Raw genomic sequence first — 23,978 nt, 5'->3', positions numbered from 1 at the left:
ACTTATAATAACTAAAAGTTACATGACTCACAATACAAAAAGTTACGTGTCTTACATCCAAAATTATACTGGATTGGGCAGAGGTTTTAACACAAGCAGACAGGGATGTGTTTTTACCACACGGCTTATGGTACCCAAACTATCTCAAGGCACTGTACAAGGCACCCGATTGAGTGCAAACGTGATAATCATAGTGCACAGCCCAATAGCTTGTCTCTTAGAAGATGCTTTCGCTTTACAGTCAAACTCTCTGCATTCTTCTTCCAGGATAAGGGAGCCAAGGCAAAAATTGCTCTGCTTTGCAGAATGAATTCTCCCAGGTCGGTGTCCTAAGCTGCAGGTCACATTGTTTGCTGACGTGTTTTCCCCCTGGCTGCCACCACTTCCCTGGCTGCCAGTTTCTTCTTTTCCCAGAGTTGCAGGTTGCAGCTGCTCAGCTGCAGGAGTGAGGGGGCGAGAGAGTGCTGGCACTCATTCCACATCTCCTCAGGAGGCAGCGTTTGGAAATGAAGCCACGCAGAGAGAGGGCGGTGCCCAGTGTTCCCAGTGCAGAGATAAGGCAGGAGTTCTTAATGTACGGTCTGTGGGGGTGGTAGGGAGTTACGGGGAGGTTGTTTGTAATGTTGCTTGGCTTCTGTGAAGGATGCAAGGGAGTATGAGGGAGAGGGAACTAACTTCAAGGCTGAAACCTTGGGAAGGTGAAGAGCTCCCGTGGAGACCAGGACTCGAGGTGGGAAGATCCAGGAGTAGTGTTCTGTCTCCATCAAGAGAGGGAGCTGCTGTTTACATTGCTCTTATCCCCTGCTGGTCATTGCACGTAGCACTGAAGTCTTGGAGGAAATTCCTTCCCCTCGGCATTGGGAATGATGCTGTGAGGAGATGTCTTGATAAGGGCTTGAATTTAAGGCCAAGATGCTAGAGGGGAAGTAGGATGCTTCAACAAAGTGGTGTTTTCTTCTTGACCATCCACCTGGACTGGCCCAAATTCTCTAGGTCACTAGAGGTCTTTCATGACAGGCAACAAACAAGCTGGTGATACAGCAGTTGGCAGCTGTGTCTGACAGGGTTGAGGTCCAATTAATCCATTTCCCCACACGGATGATAGATAATGGTCACCCTTTCACACGCTGGAAATGCAGGGAACCAACCAAACAGCTGAAAAGTGGTGTCTTGACCCCACCAGATCTGCTGTAAAAGGGCACATGTTGCTGATTATCCTGCAGGCAAGCCCCGTTTCACTGCCAAAGCAGACCTCTTGATTGGTGTCCACAACTATTTTTGGTGTCTCTGCTCTCACTCCAGGTGTCCCTAAGGTGGCTCCATTTCTGACACCTGCAGTCTAGGACTAACCTGGGAAGGGTTTGGAGGACGGGGCTGGGTTAGGAAAGCTGGAGAGAATGGGAGTTTTCGTTCAACTTGTGCTCCTTCTTTCAATTGCCATGCAGCGATCAGGAGGAGTGGGTGAACTCATTTAACCCTGCTATTGATTTAGGACCAATTCTGTGTAAATCGGCACAGCTCTGGTGAAGTCAGGGGAGCTGCACCAATTTACGCCGGCAGAGAATTTGTCCCATCACCTGAGGCCTACTGGGAAGCGAGCAAGCTTCTTTGGTAACACATGCAATCCTTCCCCATTCAGACAACAAGGAGCTGAGTCCAGATTTCCTGCTTGCTAGTAACACAGGCTGTCTAGCTTCCTGAGACAACCTTCTGACTTACTAACATGGTGTTATGCTCCAGATCTGCTAAGCTGTGTCTGGAGATCTAGCAAATGCCAGGCAGCAGTAGCAGTCCACTCCTATGTCCCTCTCACCACCCATGCTCATTCCACTCCTCTACCCATTCTGGGCAAAACATTTATGTTTGCACGAGAAAGGATTCAATAAGCTTGTGTTTTCCTTGGTGACTCACTTACTTTGCTCTAAACATAAACGAGGGATGCAGGAGCCTGGGAAAACATCTGTAGTTGTGAGTGGGATTTAGATTGTTCCTACATCCTTGATGGGCCAAGACTCTCCTCCCATTCCACCTACTTATGCTGTCTTCTTCCCAAAAATCAGGCTAAATCCTAGCAGGGCACTGTCCCTAGCAGAGCGCACTCTTCTCCACATGCCCATCATAAGAGGCTGGGACCAAAAGGCATTTCTGCATTACTCTGCATTCATATCAACACTGATTTTCCTCTGCCCAGTCACGCAGGCTTGTGAGATTCCTTGGTAACTCTTTGCAGTCTGCTTTGGACTTAACTATCTTGAGTAGTTTTGTATCCTCTTCACATGTTTCCATTTCACTATTTGCCCCTTTTTTCCGGATAATGTATGAATATGTTGAACATCACTCGTCCCCGTAAAGACCTCTGGAGGACATCATGAGTTGCCCCTCTCTGGCCACGTCTATACTTATCTGCAGATTGACGCTCCAGAGGTCCATCTTCTGGCATTTGATTTAGCGGCTCTAATAAGGACCTTCTAAATCAATCTCAAGGAGTAAGGGACGTCGACAGGAGCATTTCTCCCATTGGCCTAAGCAAAGCCGGTCTTAGGGGCCATTTTCAAGGGGCCACCGCCGGAAGCCTGCCCAACCCCCCCCTTTTTTTTTGCTTTACACATTTTCCCCGGTGGTTGTCTGGGCCCACCAATTGGGTAGGACCGGCCCTGGCACCAAGGTTCAAATCAAGATACATTGAGTCCAGCTACTCAATGAACATAGCTGGAGTTTCATCTCTTAATTCGAACTTGTCCTGTAGTGTAGACTTGGCCTCCATGCTGAAAATGATTCTATAACACTAAGACATCCATGTTCATTATTTTTGGTGGCAAGATTTGCAGCTAGCTTGCGTGACCCCATGGTACGAGAGCTGTGGTACTGGTAGCTGGCTTTGACCTCTGGCCAGTGGCATTCAGCATGTCAAAAAAATACGTGTTATGACTTTGCCTTGCTGAATGAATACCCACCGCTGATTAGATGTCACTTGCTTGTGATAGCTAGCCCTCCTTTGCCCAAGCACAGCACATGATCTTCTCTCCTGGATGGAGCAGGCTTAGGGAGTGGAAGGGAAAGGTTAGGTCCCAGAATGAAATGACCACTCCCTAGGCTCTTGTAAGGAATAGTTTGTAGTTCAAAAGCATGCAGCAAAGCAGACCCATGCTGAGATGCCTTCAAGGAGTAGAGGTGATCAATAAATTGTTGGGCTGGTCTTTAAGAGATGGGAGGTTGGGTTTGTGTGGAGAACTCATCTCCTGCCTTTGGTCACACTGCTGGGTCACTGTGTTTATAAACACAAGAGTGCCTGCCACACGCTCTGCTGAGCTATTAGCATGTAGACTAGATTCTGGCTCCATCTGTGACCTAGCAGATAGCTTAAGAGTTTTATCTATTCAGTTATCCATTATCCTAATTAGTTTATTAGCTGCTTCCCACTGTGGCAGGAGTTGTTCACCGTTCAAGCCACTAATTAGTGCCCAGGTTGTAAAGGTCAGTTTTACCACAGAGATAATGTCTTATTTTGGTTAGCCTTACAATGCCTGCTTTGCTAGAGACTGGTCCTCAAGGCTGCTGACTTACCACCTGGGAGCTGACCGAGAAAGGTTGAGGAACACTGCTCTGGGTGCAGGCAGGAAAGGGGGGATAGTGAGAACTGGATTCACATCGCCATGCTTGCCCGTATACACGTATTCGCCTTCTTGCCAACCAGCAAGAGGGTTTAGCTCAGTTTTATAGCCTAAATAACCCAGATGCCCGGGGAGATTTAGGGAAAAGCCCACTGGGATGTTGTCAAGTAGTTTTTAGGCTCAAGTTCGGATTCACCATAACATGTTATTACCAAGGAAGAATTCCCTCAGGATTTTAAATAGCGACTATGTTTTTTTTAAACCCCACATTAACCCATTATAGATACATAAAAAAAAATGATCAACCCCAAACCTTGCTGAGCCCATTGAAAATATCTCTGAGCGCCCCCTGCTATCTTAGCTGTCTAAGGGTATGTCTACACTACCCCCCTAGTTCGAACTAGGGGGGTAATGTATGCATACCGAACTTGCTAATGAAGCCCGGGATTTGAATTTCCCGGGCTTCATTAGCATAAAGCCGGCTCCGCCATTTTTAAAAGCCGGCTTGTTCGAACCCCGTGCCGCGCGGCTACACGCGGCATGGGCTAGATAGTTCGAACTATGTAGCCATTCCGATCTATCTGTACACCTCGTTCCACGAGGCGTACAGATAGTTCGGCATAACTACATAGTTTGAACTATCTAGCCCGTGCCGCGTGTAGCCGCGCGGCACGGGGTTCGAACAAGCCGGCTTTTAAAAATGGCGGAGCCGGCTTTATGCTAATGAAGCCCAGGAAATTCAAATCCCGGGCTTCATTAGCAAGTTCGGTATGAATACATTACCCCCCTAGTTCGAACTAGGGGGGTAGTGTAGACATACCCTAATAGACTCTGCTTCCACAATGGTTCACCAATGTGACAACAAAGTTGACTAAGCTCAGAGGCGAGTGCAAAAATTAAAAAAAACTTGAACTCTTTTGGAGGGGCACATATGCAGCCCTGAGGCGCTCTGTGACCCCCCCCTCACAGCCCTGAGACTGGAGGTGCTCTGTGACCCCACTACAGACCTGGGGCCGGAGGAGTTCTGTGCCCCTGATGATTATTGGGGGGCATGCCTCTCCTTGCCCCTTCCCTGCATATGCCCCTGACTAAGCTAATTTGGAAAAGACACCTTTATTCTGGAATAAATGTGTCCATGCATGAAGTGACTCCACAATAACTGCACCTGAATAACTGCTTGTGTAGACAATCCCTGGGAAAAAAAACAAACGGACAGAATTAAACATCAGGTCAGTCCTTTGATGGCCAGCAGAACTGAACCCCCGTAGAAAACGGAGCAGGTAACTCCCCACAGATCTACCCCCATCAGCTCTACTGCCTCCAGCAGCCCCTCCCTGCCATGCCATGTACCTGGAAGACCAGTACACTTGGGCGAAGTTTGATTCAAAGCTGAATGTTCTGCCAACCAGCCCTGCCCTTCTCTCTCTCTTAGCAAGGCCGAACCAGCTGGAGTGTGTCTCCTGACTGCAACTGTGGCCGTCTGGCCAGAAGAGTGAGGTGACCTTTCAGGCAGCAAGGCCCTGGGCCAGGTAGGGCTTTGTAGGCCAAGATTAACTTTTAATTTTCATTTGGAAAGCTGGAGGCAGCCAGTGCATAGCATGGAGTACAGGCAGCAAGTGCTTGCAGAGTTACCAGATGGCTTTCAAAAAAATACCAGACACACATGATCTCAGAATGGGGAGCAGGGCTGACCCAGGCAAACGCAGATCCCAGGGTGCTGCCTGTCCCATGCATGGTACCAGCAGGGTGCACGGGCGAGTCTGGTCCTGGGGATTCCATCCCGCCCCAGCCCTGCCCCCACTCCCACCCCCGCCCCCTTCTCCTCTTCTCCTCTGTACTGCATAGCTGAATACTGTGTGGCTGGTAGACATACGCAGTACACAACTACATACTGATACTCATGATAACAATAAAACTTACTTAATTAGAAAATACTGGACATTTATATGTCTGGTATTTTCTCAATTTGTTTCCCAGACAGAAAGCTCAAATACCAGACTGTCCGATTCAAAACTGGACACCTGGCAACCCAAAGTGCTTGTAATAAGTAGGTGCCATGTTCTGCTTCAGTTTCTGGATTGATATGACATACAGACCCACACAGAGTATATTAGCCTTGAAAGGACAAAGGCATGAAGTAAGGGCTGCCTTCAAATGAAATAGTCTTTTTCTCCTGGCCTGGCCCAGATCATTCCAAAACATTCCTGGAAGCTGCTGCTATTTTCATGCCAACAAATCCTGGTGGTCGGGCAGGATCAAACCTGGGATTTTGGTGTATGAACCTCCAGTGCATGCGTTAAAAGCCGCACGGCTGTGAGCAAAGGCTGTAGCAGGCTCATTAATCTCTAAGTGGTCTCTGCTCCACTCCATGGGATAGAGCCCCATCCCCAGGAGGTGTGTAGGTTACACTATGTGGTCACTTAACCGTGCTGAGGATCCAGTGTATTTCCCCCATTGCAACTTGAGTCGCAAAGGGCAGATACCCCGGAGCGCCTCAGTGAAAGATGGAGAGATTCTTGTTTCCTGTAAGGCTACATATTTGTTGACTGTGCCCTTTTAATAATTAGCCACCAGTAAATGAGTGGAATACATTGTCAGCGTGCAGATACATTGTCAGCGTGCAGAGAAGAAATGTACATGCAGCTCTCATTAGCGGGGAATGAGCTCTAACAATTAGACTGAAGATGTATTGCTAGCCCCACTGTACCATGCAAACATACAACAGACAGACAGCCCTTCCTGGAAAGAGCTTACAACCAAAGCATAGTCCAAGAGACAACAAACGGGGGGAGCAAAAGACAATGATGAAGCACGTTATAAGAAGTGTTCAGCATTGCACACCAGTTGCCTAATCTTCCCTTTAACTGGCCACGTGGTGAGAGCTGCTTCTCTGCGCCTATTGAAAAGGACAAGCAGAAAAATATGTACAGTAGACTTCCAATAATCCGGAACCTATGGGACCTAGGTGGTGCCGGATTATCAGATATGCCGGACTATCAGGGGGTACTAAAAGATGGTTATATATATACACTGTATACATTATATACTGTATATAAGGTGTTCTTAACCCTTTTTATTGTACATACTGTATACAGTATACTGTAATTTTTAGGTTTTTAAGCTTTTTTTACCCTTTTTGCTCAGTTCAGCTGCTGCCGCTGTTACCTTGTGACTTATTTTTTGCTGAAGCTCACTCACTAGGCTCTTGCCATTTTGATGCCGGACTATCAGGAGTGCCGGACTATTGGATGCCGGACTATGGGAGTTTTACTGTAGCGGGGTTTAGCACATTAGTATTATTGTCCTTTTCCTGCTGGTTCACAATATCATCCAGGTGCTCCGTGCTCCAAAACCCAGGGATGACAACTGACTTGTCTTCCCAGCTCTGAGGCCTGTATGATTTCAGTGAGGCTGTAGCAGGCCATCTCCTCTGAAAAGCAGGCTGCTCTCAGAGGCACCTGCAAATGCTTTTGGTTGTGTACTAGTCAGCACCCTTGGTGGAAAAGGTGGGGCCTGATTTTCAAAAGTGAGGAGCATCTATGGCTCCTATTGATTTGCAAAGAAAAAGAAGTGTTTTGTAAGCTTAATGGTTCTGGTCCTGCCTGGTCTACACTTAAAAATGACATCCATACCAAGCTATGTTGCTCAAGGCGGTGAGAAATTATACTCCTGGGGCAATGCTCTGCCAAAAAATTAAAAATCCTGTGCATTGTATTTTAAAATTCTGCATATTTTATCTGCCAAAACAGCACAATATAGTCTGGCCAGTTTTCAGTTATTTTGGTTATTTTACTTTGAAATTCCTGTCAGCGAGTCTGTAACAAGGCAGACCACAAAAAAGATTCAGGAAATGTTTTTTTGACAAATAGATTCCTTTCTAGGCATATTAATACAGAACTGTGAGTAATAAAGCATCTACACTGCCACATGGAAACTTATTTCCAGCAGCCCTCAGCAGCCATGCAGAGGCTTGGGGGGGAGGGGGTCAGAGGTTATGGAGGAGCTGAGGGAGAGAGATGTAATTGCTGGGAAGTATCCTAACAGGGTTGTTGGGTGTGGGTGGGAGAAGTATGGAACAGGGATTATTAAGGAGATGGGAGCCTCCCCTATGCAGATCCTGCTGACTCTTAGCCTCTCTCATTCAGTCAGGCATATCTGCCCCATCCCCCTGTGTCCTTGCACCTCACTCAGCCATCCTTCCTCCCTTGTCCCCGTGCATCCCTGCATCCCCATCCCCATATGTCCCTGCACCTCCACTCGGCCCGTCCTGTCCCCATGTGGCTCTGCACTCCCACTCAGCCACCCTTCCTCCCCCCATCCTTATGTGTCCCTGAATCCCCTCCCCCATTTCCATATGGTCCTCACCCCCACTGCCATGAAACCACTGACTCAAGTCTCTCATCCCACTAGGTCCTCTATCCCTGAACTATCCCTTCTGAACCCTGTATGACCCTCCAGAAGCTCCATGTGCCCTGCTCTGTCTGTGCCCCCGCAAGGTCTCCTTACCTGGCCCCACGGTCAGGGCACAGCCTCTCCTCCTCTCTGTCTGTGGCTGGTTCCTCTCACTCATGAAGGCTGCCCTCTGTTTTGGTACAACAGCAGACCCTGCTGGGCGAAAGGTGTAACAGCAGTGCCTCGCCAGCAGTATCTGTGTTCTGCAGAGAAAAAAAAATCTGTGGGGGACATAAATTCTAGGCATGTGCAGTGGCACAGAATACCTGCAGGAGGCACTATAGTTAGGTCAACCCATTTCCAGGACAGATGTGGGTACGATGACAAAATAATTCTGTCAACGTAGGTACCACCTCCTGGAGAAATGGATAAATTACATCAATGAGAAAAATCCCTGCCATCAAGCCAGAGAGCACCTACACTACAGCAGCACTATGTCTGTGCCCCTGTAGTGTAGACATGGCCTCAGACAGGGCCAACCACCCACAGCCCTAATTGAAGTCAGTGGGAGTCGCAAGGACTCAGCTCCTTTGAAAATCAGGCCCCATTTGTGCCAGTTTCCTAGTCTATAAAAAGGGATGAGGCTTGTGTATTGCACCAGAGTGTTTTGAGAGGGAATAGACAAGTGCAGTATTGCCATGCCCAAACTTTCAAAGCTCCTGAATGTGGCTCCAAAAAGCCCATGAGATTTTTTAAAATAAAGTTTGGGTTTTATTTTCTTAGTTTCTGGGCTACCAGGGCACACTCCGATTACATTTTCAAGCTTCTCTCTGCAACTCGGGGGGGCTAGAAACTCACTTTTTAAAAGAAAAACTGACATTCTCGGGAAATCACGGGACTCTGGGAGCTGCGGCTTTAAAATAAAGCCTCAGCTGTCACAATAGCATTGGCCATACTGAGCCTCTGTTCAGTGCTCTGAAGATGAAAAGTGCTGTAGAAGGTTTGAGATCATTGGTCCAGGTCATGATTCTTCATACTGTCCAAAAGCCCTAATGCATACATTGGGTATCTGGGTCCCTTGTAGATCCTCCACCCTACTTTCTGAGAATCTATGGTTTGATGTCATATAGAAAAGCAAGCAGCCAGGAGTTCTTCTGAGCCTGGTGCCCTTGAGATGCCTGTCATACCAAGGGAGTGGGGGAACAGTACCAGAGGGTTAGAAAAATAACCCAGTTATAGAAGGACTTTGTTACGTTCAGGAAAAGAGCTGTGTTGATCTTTCCCTTGTGGCTCAGGAGTTAGAACAGAGCCCGTGACAGCGGCTCTATCTAGAGTAAAAAACCCCAGCTTTTTCCAGGCAGATTTTGCTACACAAAGTAAATACAGAAGCTTCCTTTCCCCTAGATAAGAAAATGCTGAACATTCATTTCTGTGGTTGCAGAGGTGTGTGGGGGGGAATCATTCCGACAGAGGGATGATCATCTCCATCTCCCCCCACTACCCCAGGTCCTCTTTCCACAGCCTGACTCCAGTAGAGCAGCGTTTGGTTAGACAGAAAAGGGCCAGTTCATTGGCTGCCCCCCAGAGAAGCCATGCCAAGCCATTCCTGGCCAATAGCAGGGCTAAGGCTTAAACTGGGGTGTGTAGAACTGATTATCCCCTGTGGGGCAGAGGGGGACCTGAACGGATTAATACAGGAAAGGAACCCGGTGGTTATCTTGTCACTGGAGGTGTAACGTCTCCCCTTCTGCTCACCAGCAAGAAACCCTCTGTTGTTGCTTCACAGTGGGCTAAGAGCTGGGACTCCAGACGCAAAGACATACTTCTCCATCACATTTCTGTACATGTGCCCGGAGAGACCTCCCCTGCTGTTTCATGCAGCAGAGAAATGCAATCACATATTGTTTGTTCATTCCCTCCATCTGTCTAGGGAGTTAGGCCTTCTAAGTGAAGGTGTCCTAGGGCAGGGAAGATGGGTTCTTATCCAGGGTCTGTCATGGGCTTTCTTGGCAAACACATCACCTCTTTGTGCCTGCACTGCCTCCTCTGTAAACTTGAGATAATACACATTGTGCAAGGCAGTCCTGCTAATAAAGCCCTTTTGGGATCCCCAGGGGGAAGGTACCATAGAAGCTCAGAGTATTGTCTGTGTCCTAACATGTTGCTGTCTCTGCTGAGTAGAATATTGTTCTTACTCATCATAATGCTGTGTGAGAATGTTGTCGGGTACTTGCAACCTGCCCAAGATAAAACCCGACTGCGCCGCATTGAATATTTCATAGGTTCTCACCAGGTCCTTGTGCTACCCGCTCAGAAGCTGGAAAATATCATTCCTTTCTCCGCTGTTTTTCTTTTTTTCACTGACCCCCCTTTCTTATGTGCTTCCTTTTTTGTGCAGCAGACTGGGAGTCCTGCAAGATGACAGCAGAACTGTCAGACTAGTATTTGTTAGTGATGTGTCTGCTGGAGAGTCACAAAAGCATGGAATATTGGTTTTGTGCGGGTCCGACGGCAAAGGCATCCTCAGTTTGCTCAGCTGAGCGGCTGCATTAGCCAGTTGCCAGAAACCCAAGGGTGAATTGCAATTGTGATAAAGGCATAGACTGTAAGGTCTGAAGGGCCCTTCGTGATCATTTAGTCTGACCAACTGTGTCTCTGAGCCACGGAATCTCACCCTGTAATAGATCTCTAGCCTCTGGCTGAGTGACTGAAGTTCTCACATCGTGATTTAAAGATTTCTCCTTAGAGAATCCACCATTTACACTAGTTGAAACTGGCAAATGATCCCGGTCCCACGCTGCAGAGGAAGGTACCCGCCTTTGCCATCTAACCTTTACCCATCTAACCTAGGGTAAAATTCCTCCCTGACCCCAAATATGGAGATCAGTCAGACCATTGGTCCCCAGACTGTGAGGGATGCCCTCCTAGAGGGATACAGAGGAACATTCGGGGACGTGCAGCGGCCTTGGAGCAGCCCCCACGGTGGTGGGGAAGGAGCACCACCCAGTCCTGCTCCACTCCCAGCCACAGTACTGGCTCCCAGCCCCATCCCGGCCATGGCCCTAGCTGCACCCCAGCCTCAGCGCCCGGCTGTGGCTCTGTTCCTGCCCCCACATCTGCCCCCAGCCTCAGCCCCCTTGCACCTGTCTGTGTTTCCCCCTCAGCCACAGACCTGCTCCTGACCCCTACTCCTGCGAGGAGGCATGGACGGGGGTAAGGTAGAGTGTGCGACCCTGAAAAGTTTGGAGACCACGGAGTGTGTGGGCAAGACCCACCGGTCAGACACCTGGGAAAGAGTTCTCGGCTGTGACTCACATCCCTCCCCATTTAGTGACGCGTCAGAGGGCCCTGGCAAATTCACAGTCCACTTTGGTCAATGTCATGGTGACAGGATTTTAAAAATCATGCATTTAGTGATTTTAGCTATTTCCATCTGAAATGTCATGGTGGTGTAACTGTCGGGGCCCCGGCCCCCAAAGGAGTACGTGGTGTGTGTGTGGTGATGGTGGGGGGTGGCGGGAGTTTGCAGGGTTATAGTGTGCAAGATTGCGCAACTGCTACCTGTACTTCTGTGCTGTTGCTGGGGGCAGCGCTGCCTTCAGAGCTGGGCTCCCGGCCAGCAACTGCCCCTCTCTGACCTCCCAGCTCTGAACTTACCACAGAGGTAAGGATCGCAATACCGCTGTCCTCTAACCTTGCAACAACCCCCCCACCCTCCCATCCCATCCCTTTTGTGACCAGCCCCGCAATTTGAGCCTCCCCCATGGAATCTGTGTAGCATAGGGTATAAGCACAGAGAAGAGCAGATTTCACAGTCTGTGATGCATTTTTCAGGGCCACGAATAAGGCAAGACCCTACCCATCAGCAACCAGCAGAGAGAGTTGCTGCGAGCAGTCGCAGATGGGTCACACGCAGTTGCAGGCAGTCCCACCGTCTCCTCCCCTCCGTAACCGTATCAAGCTCAGTTCGGTGTTTGGCCCCCACGGCTCCCCTTGGAAGGCTGTTCCACAGCGTTACTCTTCCGACGGTTAGGAACCATCCCCTCATTTCAAGCCTAAACCTGTTGGGCCAGTTTTGTATCCATTTGTTCTTGCATCTGCAGTGGTGTGTAACTTAAACTGCTCTCCCTCCCGGGTGTTTACCCCTCTGCTGTATTTACAAAGGGCAGTCATAGTTCCCTTCAGCTTTTGGTTAGGCGGAAGGAGCTGACCTCCTCAAGTCTCCTCTCAGAAGGTAGGTTTTCCATTCCTCGGATCATCCCAGTAGCCCTTCTCTGCACCTGTTCCAGCAAGGAATCATGGCCGCATCCCAACACGTGCTGCCCCATCTGACTCTGAGATGGCTGTGGGCCACGTTTCAGAACTCTCTAGGCTATGCAGCCAGCCCCTGTCCTAATCCGAAGGCATGTAAACACTAGGGCTCATTTCTCCCCTTCCCTCCTCTACTTCATGTTCCCAGCAAAGGAGCACTAGTCTCAAAACAAACAAACACAAAATGTCCTTCAGACCCCAGAGTCGGCTCCTCACCAAATAAGGAAGGTGGCATTTTGGGTCTAACTTCAATCGTGTCCCTTTAAGCAGCCAGTTCGGAGAGCTGCTCTCTTCAGAACAGAGGGGCATGGTTGGTGCCTCCCTGGTTCGCCTGAGTTCCTGCTGGGGAGAGCCTGAATTCTGCAGATGTCTGCTGCGTGGTCCAACAGCCCATCGCAAACCGCAGGAGGAATCCAGAAGATGGGGATTCTTGCTCTTTGTTTTCACGATTCTCCTGCTGCTTTAAATTAAATGAATGCTGCTGCATTAATCCCAAAACGGAATTTTCGAGACCTTTCTCTTCTCCCCCCCATGAATGAGCACGCGGCCGGCCTTCCTGCTTCCCGGGGACGCCAAGTGAAAGGTAGGAGGATTCCAAACAGCAGGCACAACTTCTGTTTTCCTTTTCCCGGACTTGCACCCCGTCCGTGAGGTTCCCGGCACAGAAAGGGATACTGGCTGGTTTCTGCTCTGGGGACTCCAGTCAGGCTGGGCAGGATGGGTTTGGGTTTGGCCGTTTGGTCCTATTTATACACTAGCTCTAGCCCCCATTTGTCTTCCTGACAGCTCTCCCGAATTGATGCTTGTGAGAACTTAATTACAGCTCTGTTCTGCAGCAGGCAGGCAGGCGCCTCACTGCAGTCTGCAGGTCCTGGCAGTCCGCACTCACCCCCCTGCTCACAGCCAGGTGCACTGAGCCAACGGTGCAGGGGGCAGGACCCACAGTGGAACCTGCCTGCAGGGTGCAGGGGAAGGAAGGAAGCCCGAGGGCTGTGGCTCCGCATTCTGGCCTGTGTTTGGTTTTGATCAATATATTTTCCACCCTGCGTGGCTCGGGTCAGCTGGTAAAAAGATGCTGCAGATCTGAGATGGATCCTGGCTGTTCCCAAGTAAGATGGGGAGGAGATTTTGGAGAGAGGGTTTTGTGGATGGAATGGAAAAGGGTGGGGGTGGGGCTGTTCTCATTGATTCGCAGGGTGACGTTGGCACAAAACTTATTTGTATTTGCTTGCAAGAGCTCACCTCTAGCCCTTCTAAGCTGTCGGTTCTCTGGCTCCAGTTGCATTACTTAGGAAACAGTGGGGATTAGCGATGGGGGTTGGGTTCATTTGGTTGGGGGGGGTTGTTACTGCTGCTTTCCCCTCCAGGCTCCTGAACATTGTGCTGAGTTTCCAGGGTTGTTAAGTACCATTTTGCTACCCCTCTGCAGTGAGGATATGCTGGTGTTTCCTCTCCAGGCAGCATACGACTCAGGGCCTTTTCTTCAGAAGCTCCTCTACTGTTCCGAGTCTTGCACATGATGCATCTATTTATGATGGGTTTAAATACACTGGTTTGGAGGTGGCACATGATACTGTCCAGCTGCAGCTCTTCTAGGAGACCTGTAAGATTTCCGTTGCCCGGTGATCCTGGGGCAGGTGACGGAGTCTAACCAGGGAGAAGAGGCATGACATACAGGCGGATCAGGTGATGTCTGGGGACATGTCTTTGCTCTGTTAAGGTTCTCTAGTGGCTTCATCTATGGTAGCAGCTGAGTAGAAGGCATGTGTGTGGGCAGCTATGGAGCGCCCAGAGATCAAATGGCAGCCCGAGAATGAATAGCCCTTGTATGGCAGGGGCAAAGCCACGTCTAGGGAGTGAGAGCCGTGTTCAGATTGCCCACACGTTGGTATCTGGGGTGTGGCTGGCTCAGCTGCTGGCTGGACATTGGTCACAGGGCCAATCTTCACTTTTGTTACTCCCCAGGTCAGAATGGCACCGGGCAGAAAGACAGGGGAGTTGTTTGCATGGCCCAGCACTGAATGCTGCTCTCGCCCTTAGGCATAAACGCCCAGGCTCGGAAGCTGCAGAGGAACCGGGCGAAGGGCGCCATGACCCTGCTGACAGGGTGCAAGCGACACTCCCCGCCACCAACCCTCCGACGCAGCGTCAGCGAGACCAGCCTGAGTCACGTGGGCTCCCCCGAGGAAGAGCTCAAGAGACATTACTCCACGCTGCCCGAGAACGTCCGCGGCCTGGAGAGCTCGAGGGAGGAACAGCAGGCTCCTCCGGCGGAGCAGAACGGCAGCAGCATGCGGTACTCCCTCTACCAGTCCCCTCACCTCCTACTCCTGCAGGGCTACAGCTACCAGCATGTAAGCACCCAGTCTTCCACGCTGTGAGGCTTTCCTTACACCCACGGTCTGTGCGCTCCCTCTGCCGCCCATGCTCATCCGCTCCGGACAGTCCAGCAGGTCCTGTAGGTCCCTGGGGGACATGTGGGTTTTCAGACACTGAGGTGCTTTACTGCGCGGCATTTGCTGCTGTTCTGGAGCCCAGAGACCTACTTGGAATGTGGGCAGCTGCAGCTCCCTGCCCAGGGAAGGGAGATCCTAGAATAGGGCTACTCAGCACATGGCCCGTGGGCTGCATGTGGCCTGCAGCCCGTTTGTGGCCTGCAGTGCGGTTAGGGTTTACGCAGGGCTCAGCATGCAGCCCACAGGTGGGATCCTTTGGCCTCCACTGAGAACACAACAGCGAGGCATTTCCCACCTGGAGTGAGCATTGAAAGATGCCAGCGGACGGGCTGGCTGGAACAGACGGGTACAGGGCGACAGCGTATCTAGCCCTCAGGGAGGAGGTGCCGGGAGCGCTGGGGCATTGTGGGAAGTGCTTTGTATTTATTCCCGTCAGTGTGAAATAAGCTATTTGCATATATTTGCATGTACATGCAACCATACTTAAGTTGCGGCCCTCGGCATGAACTGTGAGTATCACTGTGGCCCCCGGGGCTTCCAAAGTTGAGTAGCCCTGTCCTAGAACAAAGTTGCTAATAACCCCTGCAGCCGCTCTTGCTGGCTGCACGTGTGGCTTGCCCCTGCCTGGTGTTTTGAGGGAGAGTCGAGTTTCCTGAAACAATATTTAAGCAGTCTCTTGACTGTGCTGCCAGGGCGCCTGCCTGTTTGGAGCGCTGTTCTCGGCTACTGTTAAAAGTCACTTCTCTTTGGAGCCAGGGCAAAGCTGTGATATGGAGCACGCAGGCATGAGAATCCGCTGCTCGGGTCAGTCCAGTCCTGCTCACCCGAGAGCCCAGGAATAAGGGTGGAGAGGGCACAGGCAGCCTGAAATTAAGGTCTGCCCAGAGTATCCTGGGTTTGCCCTTTGGGAATGTCCCATAAAGCACGATGGTTAATGCAGTGTGAAGCCGCTGCACTACATAGCGTGCCATAGTGCAGTATAATAAATACCACCCAGGCTTGGCGAAGGCACTGGCCAGGGTGCCTGTGCCAAGCAGAATTAAAAATTTCTTGATAAAAAGAAGCCTTCGTGTGTGACATAAACCCACAAAGTGCCGTCAGCCTGAGTCTGCAGCCAGGCAGCCTGCAGTGACAGAGCGCCACACGGCTTCCATTGGCTTCCAGGGGGTCTTACCTCTGTCGCCGTCTGTGCCAGTGTAACACCCCACCAAAGTGATACGTAGCTGGGCAGTGGGGGAAATTTCAACCCCTCCCCAGACCGAGTATGCACTTGGAGTATGGCAGCAAACAGGTCTCATCTTTTAGCTACTGACCTGCTAGCTGGTTTTTCAAGGGCTGAATGCCAGAGTTTGCTAAGATTTCGTGTTCTGTTCTGTGGAAATACAGACCTGATAGTCCTTGCCAGATGGTATTGTGCTACCTCTGCTTACTGGAGGGTGTACTGCCATCTTCTAGAACAACTACCACCATTATTCCCATTTTACAGATAGAGGAAACAGGTACAGAGTGGTTAAGTGAACTGGCTCATGTCTCACAGCAAGTCAGTGGAAAAGTCAGGGACAGAGTCTTTGTGTTCTAGTTCCCTGTCCCCTGCTCTTACCACTACATCCCACTGCCTGTGCAAGAGAGAAAGAGTCCTGCTCTAGCCTCACGCATGGAAATCAGTGTCAGATGCACTTGTGTAACTGAGGGCAGACTTAGGTTCTGTGTGATTTCATCTTAGCTGCTGCCTGCTTTTGTAGCCCAAGAAGGGAATTGAGAGGGGAAGAAAAAAAAACTAACAAAGAGCGAATAAAACTCTCTGGTCTTAACCTTGCAGACAGCAACACTCAGAGTTCTAGAGTGTCCCAATTCCAGTCAGGGAGTGGCACTGAGCAGTGATTAATGGGTTTATACTTACCTGGAATGTCGAATTAAGATATGCAACTCCAGCTACGTTAATTGCGTAGCTGGAGTCAATTTACCTTGATTTGACATTCGGCACCATCTCCACAACAGGAGGTCAATGGGAGAAATGCTCCCATTGACTTCCTTTACTCCTCATGAGGAGTAGGAGTTCCAGCATCACTGGGGATACCCTCAGCGTTTGATTTAGTGCGTCTTTACTAGACATACTAAATCAAACTCTGGAAGATCGATCACCAGCGCATCAATCTTCCAGGAAATGAAGAATTCATTTGAGTTAACATGGGAGCATGCTGATGGCCAGACCAACTTTGTCCGGAGAATGGGTGTATAGGACTGCACGCTCTGTTAGTCACGTAGAAGTGGTTGGGGGCAATGAAGGAACTATCTCTTAGTGTTTGCAAACTAGCGGAATATACCAGATTTAGTGGGTCAATTCAGCTGTTTGCTCACTTGGCAATGCATCCTAGGAGTGGTAGTTCACTCATTCTGTATCCATACACTCAAAAGGCACTGTTAATCCCGATGTTAGTTACTGGCACTCATTATGCTGGAGTAGCTATCCAGTTTAAGAGGAGTTATATAACCTTCCTCCCGAGCTGTAGTTAAGGGAGATGGATGTAGGTTGCACAGCGACCTGGATAATGGTACCAAATGGATTAGCAGGTTTGTGTAGGGATGGGATAAGCACAGTATAGTTACACAGCAAGTGCCATGTAAATTGAGATGCATGCTAATTTGCTCCGAGTCCTCCTGTCTCTTCTGCTGCATGAGTCACGACTCCACGAACTCAAATGATAATCTGGGGAAAGCTCTGCAGTGATTGGAATAAAAAATAGTGCTGCAGTGCAAAACTGTGAGCTGTGGGCACCCAGGGAACTGCAAGAGGCCACGGCACTGAGGAGTCCAGGCGTGGCCAGAGGGAAAACGCTATTTTAATGGCTTTCCACCCTGTCAGAGCAAGTCACTTGTGCAGCTGCTCACAGCTCGGGTCTGCTTTGCTACCTGTTTTTATGCTTGCGTTACAGGACAGCTTAGTTTACCTGCTGAACCGTGAGCAGCACACCGTGGGCCAGCGGACTCAGTCCAGCAAACCCAGCATCAGCCTCTTCGCCCCGGACATCCTGCCCCTTCACTGCACCATCCGGCGGATCAAGATGTCGAGCCGCTCCCGACAGCGTTCGGAGGAGAAGCTGGTCCTAGAGCCCATCCCGGGGGCCAGTGTGTCCGTCAACTTCTCCGCAGTGGGAAGGACGATTGTGCTGCACCACGGAGATCTCCTCTCCTTGGGGCTTTACTACCTGCTTCTCTACAAGGACCCCGTGAGGGCCCAGCCGCTGCCGGCCCAAACGCTGATGAGGCTGAAATCGATGCACCGAGCCTTGGACCCCGAGGCACCGGTGACTTGTAGGATGTGTGGCAGCCAGCTGAAAGAAAGGGGCTCCTCCTCCAAGAAGCACGGGCCCTCCCCCATTTCCGGACACCGGTCAGCCAGGAAGAGGCTTCAGCTGGAGTATGAGAGAGCTGCCGAGGACATGCTGGTGAGAAGGATCGTGACCTTGATCGAGCCTGGGGGCGACGACCACAAGTTGACGCCAGCCTTCCTTTTGTGCCTCTGCATCCAGCACTCTGCCACCAGCTTCGAGCCGGGTGACTTCGGCCAGCTGCTGCTCAAGTCAGCCAAAATGATTCAGAGGACAGTGTGGGTCAGTCCGTGAGCTTTCCTAGGGGAGTCGGGCGACAGGGGGAAGTGCCGGGCAGTGTTCCCTCTAAGCCATGCGGGTGGGTGGCCACCTGGGAGAGATTCCAATGCCGATGTGATTAGCTGATTAGCAGAGCCCTCATAGCCAGCTGCATGTATTCCTATGGGTGGTACACATTCGCACATGCCTCGGTGCACATAACATTTATGCCACACAGGGATGGACAAAATAGAGGGCACCTAGGGGTATTGAAGGGTCTCTTCTCGGAACTCATCGCCTAGGGTGGGGCAACCAAACATTGACCATCCAAGGGCCACGTGGGCAGCTCCAAGAAGCAAATCGCCACCATCCCGCCCTGTCACACAGTCGTGCAGCCTTCAGGCTTTGAGTCCCAGCTCGCGAGGCTCTGTCTGGACATCCAGCTCAGCAGCTCTTCTGGATTAAAGAGAGTGGCAGCTCTGAGCCACGCTGTAGATCCCATGTAATTCTTAGAGGCTGGCAGGCCTTGGCCGCTCCTGTGAAGGTTTCTTACTGAGGAGCCCACCCTGTCCATCACACCCGAGCCTCATCTCTCCCCCATCCCAGGGGTTTGGGCTGATGGGGTTGCTAGGGAACACAGATGGGTGGTTATTGCTGGGGTGGGAAGGTGCAAGGAAAGGGCAAACCCCAGTTAAATGTTTGATATTCAGCCCCTCCTGGGTCAGCTGTAACAACAGTAGGTGGGGTGGCCCGTGGCTCAGCATTGCTCCTCCTTTCACAGCCCTCGGAAGTGCCCACTGCCGGCTGAGTGAACGGCTCGAACCTCCTGCTGCTGCTGCATAGGAGAAGTCTGGTTTGGCAGGCTGCTGCAGGCCAGGGTCATTGTGTTCACTGTCTGCCTGGTCACTGGGCAGACTCGCCAGCTACCGTGCAGCACCGTCCTCCATGTTGCTGCCTACCTGCCCTGGAAGGTGTGGGGAGGAGATGGCACTTGCTTTAACTGAGTGGAATCAGTGTTTGGGGCTGCCCTCCCTGTCAGGGATCACTTCGTTCTCCTGCCGCGCCACCCCGGCCTTGTTTACACCAGACTTCGTTTCTCACCATTGCTACCCAGATGAGGCGGCAGGCCACCCCCAGGCTACGTCTACACTTGCCCTTTTGCGCAAAAGTTTTTCGGAAAAAGACTTTTGCCCGAACGGGAGCAGCATAGTATTTCCGCAAAAGCACTGACAATCTTACATGAGATCGTCAGTGCTTTTGCGGAAATTCAAGCGGCCAGTGTAGACAGCTGGCAAGTTTTTCCAGAAAAGCGGCCAGTCTAGACACAGCCCCAGTGTTTGAAGCACCTGTAGCCCTGCTCTGAGCCCTGTGGTTAGAACGGCCGTGGCCTGTCTAGCCTAGCCACGGTGGCTAACATGAGTGCATCTGTGGTAGCAGAGGGGAGAAGCGTGAAGGGGAAGAGCGCGGGTAGATAAAACCTGAGAGCTGGTGCCGCAAATCAGAACTGAAATAACAGTCATTCTGGTGGGCGCAGTCAGACAGCCACAGGAGTCCCAGTGGGCAACGTAGCCTGAAATAAACACCTGCATATTGTACAGTGTAACAAAAACCAAGGCTGTGTCTGTGTAATTATATTCTAGGCAATTGCATAGTTTCCGTCTCCCACCTTCTCTCCCAGCCCGTTCCTTCTTGTGCACTTGCAACATATATTGTAATTATATTACAACCGGAGTGCGCTGGTCGCCATGGCATCTGGGCGGGGGTGCCTTTCACTGAGCTGCCCATGCTCAACAGCTGCAGTAGCTAGAAAGTGCCTTCGATATGCAGCCAGTCTACAAGAGGTATTTTCAATATAATTTTTGGCATGAGGAGAAAAAAAAATAGTGACTGAAGTTTTGCTCTGCCTTCCAACAAAGCACAGCATAGCCAGCCCAGTCAGTCCCTGACAAAACTATACCAAGCTCCTGATGCAGATAGTACTGTTTCCTCTGAGTGTGTGCGTGCATGTTTGTGTCCTTGTCTCTCTCTCTATTATGATTTTCTCATATTCACTTGTGCTTTTTCCTCCCCATCTTCCTAGGAGAAAACGAAAGAGCTGGCCGAAAAGCAGTCCCAGCAGTAAGTGTCACCTGTCTTTACTCTCTCTGCCTCCCTCCTGCCACACTCCTACTTCCTCTTATGAACAGAGAAAGAGGTTAGCCCCTGGTGGGCCCTTGCTGCTGCATTGACCTGCACCTCCACAGGTATGGGCGATGGCAGCTCCCATTGGCTGCAGATCAGCATTCCCAGCCAATGGGAACTTCAGGAAGCAGTATACCAGTCTGTGCCACTTCTTGCAGCTCCCAGTGGCCAGGAATGGCAATCTAGAGCCAATGGGAGCCACAAGCAGCCATACCCGCAGAAGCGTAGGTAAATAAAGTGGTGACGGCTCGAAAAAGGGCTAATCCTGGCTAATCGCCTCCGTCTTATTGCCCACCCCTCTGTGAGGATAATTCCCAGCTCCAGGAGACATGCTAGTATTACCTCTCATGCTAAAATATGGAGTATAGCCACAGCAGCGTGAGTAGCCATAGGGGCTAGCCGCCCAGAGCGCAGGCCCACCAAAGATCCTAGCTAGGTGTGTACTAGGGCCAGCTCTGTTTTTAGCATGCTAGCCTGCTCAGAGCTCATGCCAGTATGTCTCCTCTGGCTTGGAACCACTTCCACAGTTCAAAGTGCAGGCATGCCCTTAGACAATGGAGTGCGAGCATCTGGGCCAGCACTGGGGGCCATTAAAAACAACCTAGGCCCTTAAAGGGCAAATGGTAGGTGAATAGAGATTTCCCTTCTCATTATTTCATAGTAACCCCTTCGGGCCCTGTTGTGTTTGACATGTAGTGACAGTCCCTCAAAACTTAAATAGGCAAAGGGATGGGAGAGCAAGTATGGAAAGATGAAGTGACTTTACCCTAAGACACTTACCAGAGCTGAGACTTAAACCCAGCTGTCTTGAATCCCATGCCATGCCCTAGCCACTAGGCCATGCTGCCTTTCAGCCCCATTGACACACTCTTACACCAGGCACCTGCACATGCATTCTTCTGCGGTCATGTGATTCCTTGGCAGTCTGGGTTTCTTTGCACATGGACTTGAGGTGCATTCATGCCCCGAATGGGTTAATTGCCTCTCTGCTTCCTGTGTTTGTGCTGGAGCCAACCCCAATTTGTCCCCCAGGGACCTGGTGTTGTCCTACTTTTCCTCACACTATTTTCCAAACATCAAAAGAGCTAAATTAGTAAATTAATACTCCAGAACACCTGACTCTGCAGGGCTGCATTTCCCCCTGTCGTGTGAAGTTGTGCAACTGTGTGTTTAACTCTTGCACGCTTGCCGTTCGTGCCTGCAGTGCCGGCTATCACAAGCAGCAGGGAAGCCAGCCACGGTTGTTAGATTTCTTCGTATTAAAAGCAAGATCCTCAAAAGTGGGATCTTGCTTTGGGTGCACTTGACAGGAGCCTGATTTTCAGAGGTGGGTACTTTGCACTTTCTGCAAATCCAGATCCTTTTCCTGGTATCTTAAAGGTGGACACTCCCAAAACTAAAGCCCCAAAATGACTAGTCTCTTTAGAAAACTTTGGCCCTGAGTACATATTAGACCCTGTGGAGGTTAGATTTGGGGAGTGTCACCTTAAAGAGGGAATAAACACATAGAGTAAGGACAGAGAAAGGGGATTAAAGTAGAGGATACAGGAGTTCAAGAGACTCTTTGGTACTGTGAGCTACATTCCATCCTTACATATGCATATGTGGTTCCCATTGCAGTTAGTGGCAGCTATTCACAGGTGTCCAACAGCAGCAAACTTGACAATGCCCCTTTCCGTGTACGGAGCTTCCATTGATTCCCTTGTGTAACCGTGAACTGCAGGGGCATAGACACACTGACCATTCGACAACCAGAAGAGAAGGTGTAAACTCCAGGCTGAACTGTAGGGCAGCCAGACGACTTGGGGCTAAGGAGTTTCATGGGGTTATGGTACATCACAATATGCTAACGATAAACAAATCCATCTGTTATTGTTCAGCTTCTTCTGGTCGGGGCTGTGTAAAGGTGCCGCTTCATTATTGTGTTGTGTGAGCAACTGTATACACATAGCTACCAGGAAGTATTTTTGCCCAAAGTCCCTGTTTTTCAGGGGCTTACACCATTTCTCATGTATCTTTTGAGGCTGAAATTCTTCAGGATTGTTCGAAGTGAGGGTTTTTTTTTAATAAAGCGATCAGAAATCCCTTCTGACCATTTTAGAGTTATTGTAGCATAGAAAAAGTGCTTTGTCAGTTAAGAAATTTTCCAGGTTGGTTTTTGGTTTGTATAGGCCCTGGGTTAACTCAGGAGAACCGTGATTAACCCATTTGAATTGACACGTGCGGAGCATTATTCTCTGTGCAATGCTGCTTTGTTGTTCTGATTATTTATTATCAGGATTAACTTTGATTTAAAAAAACAGGTGGTCCCACATCCCAGAGCTCAGCGTCCCCCTGGCAGCCTAGTGGCCCCTTGGGTTGAAGGGCTAAAGAGAGCGTAGTACCCCTGGATCCCAGTGATGCTGAGGCTCATGTGTAGGGTCAGTATGTGGGAAGCTCTCCCCTCTGCTCTCTGCACTGTACTCAGCCTCTGGAGCAAGAGCCAGTCATCAGCCTTGAATTCACACAGAATCCCAGGTGGCTGTAAACAGTCTTCTCGGTGTTTGCAGGGCTCTATTAAGGGCCTGACCCCGAGAGGAGCTGAGTGTTTTCAGCTCCCAAACCTTTCCCATAGCCAGGGGCCTCGTGTGCACAGAGAGACTGATACTGCAACCACCTTTGTCCTGATTGGAGTCTGACACTCTCCTCTTGTCCTCTCTGTCTCGCTAGGCAGGATCCTGGATCCCTGTCCCGCTTCGCTGTCACAGACCTGCTCCCGGACCTGCAGCACATTCTCTTCTGGATGTCCAACTCCATCGAGCTCCTGTACTTTATCCAACAGAAATCCCCCATCTACATCCAGAGCCTGGAGGAGGAGCTGGATGTCAGGGGTAGGACTCACGCTTCGTGATACTGAAACGCCTCCTTGATACAAAACTTCCCCTGCCATGTGCCCACTGTGTGAAATATCAGGCAAAGTGGGGAGGTGTAGCATCACACTGGCTCGCTGGTGTTTTCCTCTGTTGCTGCTCCAGCAGGCACCTCCAGCCTGACTCCAGAGACTACCATGTTGCCTCTTTATCCCAGATATGCCCTTAGGTCTATGTGGGGGTTTGTGGAAGGTAAGGGAGCTTCACCTGAGGCTACGGCTACTCTGCAGGCTTCTTCCGCAAGAACTGTTTTGCGCAAGAGTTCTTGTGCAAAAGGTCTTCCACAAGAGCGTGTCCACACTGCCACGTGCACTGCCATGGCAGTGTGGACGCTCTCTTGCTCCAGAAAGCTCTGGTGGCCATTTTAGCAAAGGGTTTTATTGCACAAGAAATTCATGTTGCCTGTCTATACTGCCTTCTTGTGGAAGAGCTCTTGTGCAAGAGGACTTATTCCTTGTGGGGAGAGGAATAACTGTTCCGGAAGAAGCCCTGTTTTCCGACGCTGTACTGTAAATTTGCTTGCACAAGAAT

The 23,978-nt window shown here is 50.4% G+C and overlaps 1 protein-coding gene across 6 annotated transcripts in view; it reads left to right on the top strand.

Moving 5' to 3' along the window:
- RADIL (Rap associating with DIL domain) overlaps positions 1 to 23,978 on the top strand; it is a 91,941-nt gene that overhangs the window by 29,262 nt on the left and 38,701 nt on the right. For 4 of the 6 annotated variants that reach the window (XM_075899648.1, XM_075899645.1, XM_075899647.1 and 1 more), the window contains 4 exons: positions 14,355 to 14,668; positions 17,704 to 18,381; positions 20,438 to 20,475; positions 23,248 to 23,408. In XM_075899648.1, coding sequence (XP_075755763.1) covers positions 14,355 to 14,668; positions 17,704 to 18,381; positions 20,438 to 20,475; positions 23,248 to 23,408 — 1,191 coding nt within the window. Of the gene's footprint in view, positions 1 to 12,596; positions 12,898 to 14,354; positions 14,669 to 17,703; positions 18,382 to 20,437; positions 20,476 to 23,247; positions 23,409 to 23,978 lie in introns of those variants that run through there. The other 2 variants (XM_075899649.1, XM_075899650.1) reach the window with 2 other exon arrangements.

Source organism: Pelodiscus sinensis, chromosome 16 (assembly GCF_049634645.1).
Source record: "Pelodiscus sinensis isolate JC-2024 chromosome 16, ASM4963464v1, whole genome shotgun sequence".
NCBI lineage: Eukaryota > Metazoa > Chordata > Testudines > Trionychidae > Pelodiscus > Pelodiscus sinensis.
The sequence above is the reverse complement of the archived record's forward strand: the minus strand, read 5'-3'. Positions and strand labels throughout refer to the sequence as shown.